The sequence below is a fragment of the Myotis lucifugus genome, unplaced genomic scaffold (assembly GCF_000147115.1).
Source record: "Myotis lucifugus unplaced genomic scaffold, Myoluc2.0 scaffold_6, whole genome shotgun sequence".
In the NCBI taxonomy this organism is placed as follows: domain Eukaryota; kingdom Metazoa; phylum Chordata; class Mammalia; order Chiroptera; family Vespertilionidae; genus Myotis; species Myotis lucifugus.
This window is the reverse complement of record NW_005871054.1, coordinates 8,030,816-8,042,157: the sequence shown is the minus strand read 5'-3', so window position 1 is coordinate 8,042,157 and position 11,342 is coordinate 8,030,816. Positions and strand designations below refer to the sequence as shown.

Genomic DNA, 11,342 nt, shown 5'->3' with positions numbered 1-11,342 from the left:
CTCAGGTATGCATTCACTCTAGGAATTCAAAGAAGTCCAGAGTGGCTGAAGATTGACTGCAAGAATTGAGACCGCGGAGGAAATGTTAGGGATTTTTTTTAGAGCGTTATCCTACAGGTGACAAGAAAGTCTGCAAGATTTTAGTCATAGGGGTGGTATGATGTCATTTACATTTTTTGAGCAATCACTCTGCTTTGAATGAGAATGATTTAGAACAGACGAGGTTGCGTACCGGAGGATCCCTTAAGATGTGACACGATGGCCTGGATGTCAGTTGAAATGATTTGAGAGCCATTTCAGCAAGTAGAAAGGCCTGGGCTTGATAGCTGTTTGTAAGAGTGAGGTAGAGGGAAGAGACAGGATGATGTCCGAGTTCTTTCCCTGAGATAGAGGACACCGCAGAAACAGCTTTGGAGGCAGAATGCCTACGAGATGGCTAAGTATTTTGACATAATGGATGAGGAAGGTGATTTAAACTGGGATATAGATTAGCGTATACATGGATTGGAAGGAATGAGATATAGAATATTGTTAAAGGATAAACTGAGCCAATTAAAATTTTGAAGAGTTTATTTTGAGCAACAATTTTTAAACATTTTTATTAATTGATTTGAGAGAGCGAGAGGAAGGGGCGAGAGATAGAAAAACATGGATTTGTTGTGTTGCTCCATTTATGTATTCATTCATTCGTTGATTCTTATATGTGCCCTCGCCAGGGATTGAACCCACAACCTTAGTGTTTGGGACAATGCTCTAACCAACTGAGCTACCCCACCAGGGTCTATCTGAGCAACCATTGATTCCAGTTGGGCAGTGCCAAACCTGGACTGATTAAGGGTGCTCCACTGACATGAGCCAGAGGAAAGACTTATACAGTAGAGAAGGTGTTGAAGCCAATAAAGGAAACTATTTGATTGGCTATGGCTTCAAGCCTAGTGGGCTGTTTGTGATTGTCCTTGGCATTTAGATTTCATAACCTTGAGGCACACCTAGATTTTGGTTTGCTTAAGTAGGCTGCCAAAGCATTAGTGCCACCTCAGTCTAATGATCTCCTTGTTTAATTAATTTAACAGCATGAAAAGAATAGGGTCCTTGACCAAACTCTGAGGAACTCAGGGTTTGAGAGAGAGAAAGGGAGAGAGACCAAAGAGAATGCTCAAGAAGCAGTGGGAGAGGGAGGAGGAGGTCTAGGAAAGTGGCATTCCTGTAAACAGTGTTTCAGATGGAAGAAGTGATTAACCCCACAAAAGGTCCTGATGGGTCAAATGGAATGAGAACTGAGAGGGTTCCTTGGAATTACTGATAAAGCAGCTAAGCCCAGCCAGTATAGCTCAGAGATTGAGCATTGATCTATGAACGAAGAAGTCACTGTTCAATTCCTGGTCAGGGCACATGCCCGGGTTGTGGGCTCATTGCCCAGGTTGTGGGCTCAATCCCCAGTTGAGTGCAGGAGACAGCTGATCAATGATTCTCTCTCATCATTGATGTTTCTAGCTCTCCCTCTCCCTCTCTGAAATCAATAAAAATATATTTATTTTTTTAAAAGAATAGTTTCAGCGGAGTGTAGGAATGGAAACCAGATTACAATAATGATGGAAAAATGGAAGTAAACAAATAGAGACAGCAAATGTGGACTGTGTTTTGAAAAAACTTTGAGTGAGCCTGGCTGGTGTTTCTCAGTGGTGATTGTTGATCCAGGAACCAAGAGGTCACTGGTTTGATTCTGGGTTTTGGGCTGGATCCTCAGTAGGGACGTGCAGGAGGCAGTGGATCGATGATGTTTCTCTCTCATTGATGTTTCTATCTCTCAATCCCTCTCCCTTCCTCTCTAAAAATCAATAAAATATTTTTAAAAAACTTTGAGAAGAACAAGAGAGAGATAAGGAGTTAGCTGAAATGAAAGGAGGAAATTTTGAAGGTGGGATATATTTAAATGTTTAAATATTGACTAGAAGTAGCCTGAGAGAGAGGCTGAAGATAGGTGAGTGAAGATGACAGAGAATGGAAGTGGAGTCTGGCCCTTAGCAGTTATCCAGATTACTTCCAGAGCCAGAGGAGAAAAGCAAGGAAGGGAGGTGCACATGCAGAAAGGTTTGCAGATTTGGTAGCTGGAAGTTGGAGACGTTCTTTCCAATGGTTCCTGTTTTTGGTGTGTTGTGTTTTGGATTTTTTTTTTTGGGGGGGGGGGTGTTATTGTTGTTTTGTTGTATTTTGTTTTCTGTGAAGCAAGAGGAGGAGAATGGGTAGGAGGTTTGAGGAGATTGAGGGAGATTTAAAGTAGTCTCAAAATTCAGAAAACGAATTAGAGAAACAGAATTGCTTGATACTGAAGGTTGGAAGTATAATACACCATCATCTGTCTGCACAATATAGTTATTTTCTCCAATAATGTTTAGCAGCCCAGGCTGTGTACCTATAGGCTGGTATGATAGAATGACAAAGGCGTAAGGGAATGTTATGTCTGTTGGTGGTGGTAAAGGTGTGGTGTTAGTTACTATTTGCTGAGCACTTCTCTCAGCCAGTGCTTTACTTACATGACCTCATTGGATTTTCTTCTCTAAACAGAGATAACTGAGTTGAGAATATTTGAAAGAGAGTGGTTAACATCTTTCTACCCCTTTAAGTTATTCTGGCTGGTCTAATAATCAAGTTGATATGAGAAAGATTAGCAGGAGAAAATGACCACATTTTTATGTATGTACTTATGGGATTCCTTAAAAATGTGGGACCCAAAGACAAATTGGGCAGTTGAGGTTTATATGCCATTCTGGAGGGGGGGAGGGGGTTCAGGGGAGGTTGGGCTTGTGGTTTGAGGCTTCAAAGGAGAAGGCAATTCACATGGAGGTGAAAAGGCAAATGTTTGGTAAACAACTGTTTGTTGGACCATCTTTAACAAGGGGACCCCGAGAGGACTTTGATTAAAGACTTGGCTAGGTTCTTTCCTATCACACTTAATTCAGATTAAACTTTAGTTATCTATAATAATATCTCTCTTCCTGGAGCAGGTCCTCTACTAAATTTTTTTAGGTAGTTAGGGGGGAAGGTCAAAGATTCTTCTGGAGTCTTTTGGATCTTAAAAAATCAATACACCGAAAAAGTGTATTGTGTGGCAAACTGTTTCTCACAAAGTTAAAGTGAAGAGAGAAAAGGGCAGAATAAGCAGAGAGTGTAGAAGTCAAGGGACTCAGATCCTGATGCAGTACAAGGATTAGCCTGAGCATGGAATCTGGAGGAACAGGAATGTTTGGATTTACTATTTCAAAGAAGCAGTTCCAGGTGATGCCAAGTTTCCTGGGATTGGATGTCTGTACTGGCAAAGAATAAAGAATTCTTGGAGCCCAGCTGGTGTGGCTTAATGGTTAAGCATCGACCTATGAATTGGGAGGTCATGGTTCGATTCCAGGTCAGAGCACATGCCCAGGTTGTGGGCTTGATCCCCAGTAGGGGGCATGACAAATTGGGCAGTTGAGGTTTATATGCCATTCTGGAGTAGGGGTGGGGAGGTGGGGTTCAGGGGGTGTTGGGCTTGTGGTTTGAGGCTTCAAAGGAGAAGGCAATTCACATGGAGGTGAAAAATCAAATGATCAATGATTCTCTCTCATTGATGATCAATGATTCTCTCTCATTGATGATCAATGATTCTCTCTCATTGATGTTCAGTGAGAGAGCTGATCAATGATTCTCTCTCATTGATGTTTCCATCTCTTCCTCTTCCTTCCTCTCTGAAATCAATAAAAATATATTTTAAAAAAAAAGAATTATTGGAGCAAAAGAGATGAAGTCTCTCTCTATTATTCTTGTGAAGTTTAATAGAAAATACTATTGAAATCCCTTGAAGTGAGAAGGTTGGGAGACCTTAAATTTCTCTGGGTGATGTAGTCTTCTCATCCCTGAAGACAATAATCCAAAATCTGAGGTCAGTTTTCTCCCCAGACCAACTTCCAAGCGTTTTGTATCTCGTAGAGCTCAGAATACTCTGCCAACAATAACAGCCCATGACTCTTTCACTCAGACCCTGAGGGAGACATTGGCTTCTTATCGGACCCCTGAAGGAGCCGACTGTAATCACCCTTCTTAGAAGACCCAGAACATACAATATCCCTGCATGGAAAATATTGGTGGAGGAATTGGCAGGGATAGTTATCAATCAAATATTTATCTTTGATGTACTTACTGGCCCACTACTTGATAATTCACTTCTTAACAGTGAACAAAAGAATAGGTTGTTAGTTTCATGCCTTCTCCTGCCTTGCTTTTTTTCTATATGTGATGTATTTAGGCCTGGGGATATATTGGCAAGTGAATGAATCTCTGTTGCCAGAGCATAATCTTTAAAAATGAGTCATTCTAGTATAATCAAATATCCAAACTCTTGCTGTTACAGTTATTAAAAGACATCAGAATATTGGACCTGAGAAATGAGGACTTTTTCTAGTCCCTGTATGATTTTTAAGTTTTGAATATGTCATCCAAAAATACTTTTTATCCAGTCATACTATCCACTTCACTTCATTTGCACGAAAGTTCAAATATGGAGTTCAGTTTTTTTGTTGTTGTTGTTGTTGTTGTTGTTTTTTTGGAGTTCAGTTTTTAACAAGGAAGATTTCATAGCTAAAGGAATGGATTTTTCTCTTATTATTTTACGGTTTTTCTTTTTGTTAGGCGTTTTGCCATTTCACTACAGTGTAACTTCATGTGGGCTTCTTTTTATTAATCTTGCAAGGGATTTGTGTTTCTTAAAAGATTCAAATCCTTTATTAGTCTACAAAATTTTCATCTATTTTCACAACTTTTTTTGTTCTCTCCTTATAGACTTTCTATTGGATATCTGTACCTTTACATTCTGATCTCCATTATTTCTTACACTTCTCAAATCTTTGTCGCTCTACCTCATTCTCAATAACTTTATCAGACCTGTTTCTGGTTCTGAGAATTTTTTTGTTCATCTGTACCTGATCTGTTGTTAAATCCCTAATTCTCCACAGTCTGTATATATTAATTTACAGACCCACAAGAAGGGTCTGTAAAATATCAAATCCCTAGTTCTCCACCGTGAAATATATATATCCATTAATTCAGTAAACATGTATTGACTGCCTTCTGAGTGCCAAGTGTGAGATCATAAAATGAATGACACAGTACTTGTCCATAAGGAGTTCACTGTCTAGTGGATTGACAAACAAGTAAACAGATAAAATTGTAACAAATGTCAGTTGGAATCTTCTTAAGATCTCTAGATGAAACTACTGCAGGTCCTCAATGTCCTTTAGTTATAATGTTGATAAGATACCATAGGAACTTAACTCTTGTTTATATCAGTTAGCCTATGGTGAAATTGTGTTTTTTTATATTGGTTCGCTTAAAGGCACAACCTGTTGATGACATTAACTGAGGACTGACTGTAATTCAAACTCCCTTACACAGACGGAAATACTTAACGCCTCATCCAATAATTCTGTTAATTTTGGAGGATGGGGGCTTATGTTTCGATAGTCACTCTCAGCTCTAAACTTCAGCTTCTGCTAAACTAGTTCTGTTGAGTCATCATCTTACCATGAGGCTTCTGTTGTCCCTGTTTTAGTAATGCTTTCATCTAAACATGGAGCTGGCATTCCCCCCCTTAATTTAACAATTTTCATACCACAAACCATTCACACAAAGCTTTCTATGTGTGTGTAAACAAAATATAGACAGGTTCAGGTGAGAAGAGATTTGTATGCTAAAAATACGCACAATTTAAAATTTAACATAAAATATTTCTTTTCCTAAAAGATCCATTTTGGTCTAATTCCTGGTATCCTGGAGCTCTCTGTCTAGTGGAGCAGGCAGACATCAAACAACTCATCCTACAGGTATTTAATTATAATTTCATTAAATCCTTTAATAGGAAGAAGAGGGCTCTGATTGTGTAGAACGGGGGCCTACAAAGAGGAAGTAGCATTTGGTGAATGAAGGGTTCAGAAGGAGAATTAGAAACGATCCTGCTAGGAAAACAGTACGAGGGCAAGTTTGACGTGGTGGAAGAACTTGGCTCATTTGAGAAGCCCTGAAAAGACCTGTGTGCTCAGGGAGGGAGGGGAAAGGGGGAGATAAGGCTGAGAAGGTAAACAGAGTTAAATCATACAGTGCCTTGTAAATTGGGTTAAGAATTTTAGATTTTTATTCCCAGAGCTATTTCAGTTATATGAATACAGTGCTATGGGCAGTCACCAGACATTTGGGGGAAGCTGAGCAGTGTCATTAGGGTCCTGAAGTCAGGTGGATACATACACCCCAAGCAGAGGTATCAGTATGTAGAAAGCCCTGGCGTTTTCAGCAGGCCTGGGTAGGCTAGGTAGCCATGACTACTGTGTGGTGGGAGCACAGAAAGTGTGGATAATGGCAAGAGAAGAGACAAGGAAAGCTGAGACCAGATTCCAACTAGTCGTGCATGCCTTCCCCAGGTGTTTGTGGTTTATCCTGTAAGCACTGAGCAGGGGCATCACCCGAGGAGCCTTGTCATTTACAAAGATAACTCTGGACGTCATTGTCATTGTCATAACAAAAATAGCCAATACATTGAAGAGAGAGCCAGTGGTGAACAGTGAGGTGCTTTAGAGGTAAGTGACGAAGGTTAAAAATATGCCTTGGCAGTTTGCAGTTAGGAACTAGCGCTAATTCAAACTTGACCCCAAAATGGAGTGAGGAAGTTTTAGACTAATCCTTTTTGAACATAAATGGAAAAATCTTACCAAACAAAGAAACAAACAAACAACCGCAGTACAAGATCCTAAGTGAAGATTCAAGTACCAGTAGGCATTTGGATTTCAGTGTCTAGAGTTAGTGGAAATATAAATTTGGAAGTTGTCAGCATATAGATGATATTATATTTAATGTTAAGGGTCTAAATTAGATCACCTGAAAAAGAGGATAGAGAAGACAGTAAAACCTTGAGGCCTCCAAGTGGGACAGAGCAGGACAAACCAACAAAGGAGCAAGAGAAAAGGAAAACCAGGGCAGGTTAGTGCTCTCTGTTCGGATATGGATATTCTCTCCGAGGCTCACTGGAATCAGCATGTAATTGTACTCCCAGCTAAGATCGATCACAGTGATGTAGTAAGCACACAGCTCTGGGCTACAAGGGGAAAACAGTGCTGGAGTCTGGAGGAATCCCGGGCAGCTTCCTGATGTCCTCTTCCTCCCATGAGGGGCCACGCAGAGCATGCTCTTCCCCCAGAAATGAAAATGCCCAGCGGCATGTTTGTGATGTTTCTGCTGAGGGCAGCCCATCAGAGACACGGCGCCCAAGATTGTTTACTGGGTCTGATCATGTAGGCACCCTCTGCCTGCAGAAGTCCAGGTTCCCAGAAGGAAAGCAGGTGTTCAGCACAAACCACACTGTTTATATAGTCTAGCTAGGCACAGTGAGCCATCGTTCTATTAGGGAACCATGCGAACACTGCTGAAAATCAAGTTCCCAAATGCTAGCTCAGGGCCAGTGTTGTAAGCTCCTTGGAAGGATAACCCTCTCAGGCCTGCTGTCTTCACTATTCTGCGCAGAGTGGCAGCACGGACGCTGAGTGGAGAGCGTGTCCAGGGAGAGAGATGCTGCTGAAGAATCAAGTAAGGTAAGGACCACGGTGGCCAATGGATTGGGACTATACAGGTTGGGGCAAAAGGAGATTTACAGTTGTTCATATGGAAAATAATAAAATAATTAATAAATAATTAAAAGAATAAACTGTGTTTTGCATACTCACAACTGTAAACTTACTTTTGTCTTACCCTGTAGAGATCATTGTTGATCTTGGCAGGCACAATTTCAGATGTATGGCAGGATAAGGAAACTGGTTGGGGAGGATTCAAGAGTGACTTATTGCCCTGATTGGTGTAGCTCAGTTGGTTGGAGCAACATCTCATGCACCTAAATGTTGCTGGTTCGATTCCCAGTCAGGGCACATGCCTAGGTTGCAGGTTCCATACCCAGTGGGGACTCATACGGGAGGCAATGGATTGAAGTTTCTCTCATACACTTCTCTCTCTCTATCTTCTCTCTCTCTCTCTCTCTCTCTCTCTCTCCCCCTCTCCCCCTTCCCTCCTTCCCTCCCTCCCTCCCTTCCCCCCTCCCTGTTCCCCTCTTTCTAAAATCAGTAAAAACATACCTTCCAGTGAGGATTTTTTTAAAAAATGTGACTTGGTGAGGGAGTACAGAGCATGTATAGCGAGGATATTTCAAGAAGTTTTCTATGAGAGGAAGCAAAAGAAGAGAATGTAGCTTAAAGATATTATAACTAAAGAAAATGTGTTTTTTTTAATAGATGAGAAATACTAACACGTGTTTGGGATCAAAATAATTTATTAGCCCAGCTGGTGTGGCTCAATGGTTAAGCGTCGACCTATGAAACAGGAAGTCATGGTTTGATTCCCAGTTAGGGCACATGCCCAGGTTGCAGGCTCAATCCCCACTGTGGGGCATGCAGGAAGCAATGAATCAATGATCCTCTCCCATCATTGATGTTTCTATCTCTCCCTCTCCTTTCCTCTCTGAAATCAATAAAAATATATTAAAAATAAAAAAGAATGACTTATTAGGAAGGGAGAGATAATGACATGGAGAAAGAGGAATTGGATTCAGAGCAGGAATAAAATTATGGGAGAAGAGACGCTCCCTTCATTGAAAGGGAGGGAAGAAGGAAAAAAAATGTACAGATGCAGATAGGATTACAGATTTGGGAATGGATGATGAGCAACTTGTGATGGCTTCTGTTTCATCAGGGAAGTATGAGGCAGTGTCCTCAGTGGAGAGTAGAGGGTTGTGAAAAAGATATGAAAGGTGTGAGGAAAAAGTAGAAAATTGGGAATTTGTAGAATAAGGAGGAAAATAATTTGTGATAGCAAATGTGTAAAATAGAAAACTGGCAGGGGAGAGGTCATGCTAGGCAGGGGTTAAGGACTGAGAGCAACCATTTGAATTTATATTATTGAAATGTTTCAAGGAAACTGTTGTATTGGGTAGCAGTTAAAAATAGGAATGAAATGATTAGGCATTTAACCAAATAGTTACATATTAGCTCAAAGCTACTTCAGTGTAACAATTTCATTCCCACGTTACTCTTACCCCTGAGCAACTGAAACTCGGTGGCCAATTACTCTCCCCCAGCCTAACGCACACACAAAACATACTCTAACATTGCACTCTAACTTCCCCCACCAAACAAAACAGGAAGAGTGGTTATGTTTAGCTGATAGTGTTAGTCTGTCATCTAGCGTTTCCGTTAAATTCTGAATATCGAGTTGGTGTGTTTTGAGACAGTTCTTTTTACATTCATATCTATTTTTTCAACCCTGCCATGACAGGAGCATCTTTCCATTTTCGCAGAAGTGTCTCATGAACACAGACATAAAGTCTATTTCAAAGAAGGTCCAGGGATCTTTGCTATCTGAAGGACGTAGTTCTTGTGTCTACTGCCTCTCATATTTGCTGAGCCCCAGCTGCAGTACTTGTCTCAGAAAACTGCTCGGCTCCTCCCACTTATCCCATTATTACTTTCAGTTGTGAGATGAAAACGTTCTCTTTAAAATAAATTGGTTTCTCTAAATAAAAAAAAATGTCGAAATAACTACTTTCATCTTGTACTTAGTCTCAAGTTAAATCAGAGAAAAGATTTCGGGATGCAGAAATCTCATTCAGATCTGCAGTGTGACCTTGGTGTTGTTCTCAGTCCAAAAACCACTATTATCACATTTCTTAGTTTTCTGGCCCATGAAATAAAATTAGAAATGCCTTTATTAGACACATTTAATTCAGGCTATGAGTTTAATTTTTACTTGAATAATGTGTAACTTTTCATATTTCCAAAGTTCCTCCCCCCGCCCCCCCCCAGGAGTTGGGGAGTGTGGTAGGACACCTATGAGAGGCAAAGGGGGAGGAAGGAGGATTAATTAGGGAAAGCTCTACAGACCCCGATGCTGACCTGCCACCTGTGGAAGAAAAGGGAGGAAACAGGATTGGACAGGGAGAGCCTCAGACCCTGATGGAGATCGAGGAAAGGCGGAGCCAGTGGGAAGCTCCGGGGCAAAGGCTGCCTGGTAGAGAAGTCCTGCACTGGCCAGAAATGGCTAGCCCAGCCGTGGGCAAACTAAGGCCCGTTTGAAATGAATAAAACTAAAAAAAAGAGAGACCGTACCCTTTTATGTAATGATGTTTACTTTGAATTTATATTAGTTCACACAAACACTCCATCCATGCTTTTGTTCCGGCCCTCCGATCCAGTTTAAGAACCCATTGTGGCCCTCGAGTCAAAAAGTTTGCCCACCCCTGGGCTAGACCCTAGTCGCATCGCCATGCTCAGTCACAGGCAGGCTTCCCGGGAAGATGGTGACCGCAGCTTGAATGCTGCTGTGGTAGGACCCGAAGGTGCTGGGCCGGAGGCTGCTATTAGCTAACCACATTCTTCCAGCTGAAGGGCCACGCGTCCTCACGCCTGCTACATCAGCTCTGCCACTGTTGCTAATGTCACGCTCCTCAAGCAGTTCAGTTCTGCAGCTCACACGTTCAGATTATGGATTGTTGGAGACAGTCTCCTAACTCTTCTCCTTCTGGCCTTTATAGGAGATCTTTTAATTTCCTAAATGATCACTTTATCCTATTAGTCCTTTGCTCAAAAATATTTATTCAGTGTCTCCCCTTTAAAACAATCCACAAAATAATGCCCAGACACTCTAACCTGGTACTCAAGGCTAACATAAGACTGGCCCCACCTTACTGTTCTGTTTTTATCTAACTTTGTGTTCTCTCTGGTCAATCCATGTGGAACCTACTTCAACATTTCATTTATATTTTCGTATTTTTTGTTGCTCACACAATGCTTCCTATTGTACTTGTCACATCATTTTCCCTATCTACCTATCAAAAACCCAGCCCAGCCTATCCCCTTTTGTATCCAGGGAAGCAGTCCTGAATCATGACTCAGCAACCACTTCGAAGGGTGACCAGCCTGCGTTTCAACCAAGACCAAAGCTGCTTTTGCTGTGCCATGGAGACAGGTGTACACATCTACAACGTGGAACCATTGATGGAGAAGGGGCACCTGGACCATGAGCAGGTGGGCAGCATGGGCCTGGTGGAAATGCTGTACCGCTCCAACCTTCTGGCCCTGGTGGGTGGTGGTAGCAGTCCCAAGTTCTCAGAGATCTCAGTGCTGATCTGGGATGATGCCCGGGAGGGCAAGGACTCCAAGGACAAGCTGGTGCTGGAGTTCACCTTCACCAAGGCAGTGCTGGCTGTGCGCGTGCGCCATGACAAAATTGTGATTGTGCTGAGGAACCGCATCTATGTGTACTCCTTCCCTGACAATCCCCGG

General features: G+C 41.8%; 2 protein-coding genes across 5 annotated transcripts in view; both read left to right on the top strand.

Moving 5' to 3' along the window:
* The first annotated feature begins 5,772 nt into the window (after nt 1–5,772).
* The window catches only part of LOC102420919 (WD repeat domain phosphoinositide-interacting protein 4), a 6,616-nt gene continuing 1,046 nt past the window's right edge, over nt 5,773–11,342 (top strand). The window contains exons 1-2 of the mRNA XM_023746790.1: nt 5,773–5,852; nt 10,927–11,342. The exon at nt 10,927–11,342 is cut by the window's right edge and continues 1,046 nt beyond it. Of these exons, the coding sequence (XP_023602558.1) occupies nt 10,944–11,342 (399 nt within the window). The 5' untranslated portion in view covers nt 5,773–5,852; nt 10,927–10,943. The remainder of the gene's footprint in view (nt 5,853–10,926) is intronic.
* The window catches only part of ACYP2 (acylphosphatase 2), a 155,195-nt gene continuing 149,651 nt past the window's right edge, over nt 5,799–11,342 (top strand). Inside the window, exons 1-2 of one of the 4 annotated variants that reach the window (XM_023746820.1) lie at nt 5,799–5,852; nt 7,540–7,607. Coding sequence is in view for 1 of the 4 variants with exons in the window: in XM_023746804.1 (XP_023602572.1) it covers nt 7,585–7,602 (18 nt within the window). In the remaining 3 variants the exon portion in view is untranslated. Of the gene's footprint in view, nt 5,853–7,539; nt 7,608–11,342 lie in introns of those variants that run through there. The other 3 variants (XM_023746815.1, XM_014447308.2, XM_023746804.1) reach the window with 3 other exon arrangements.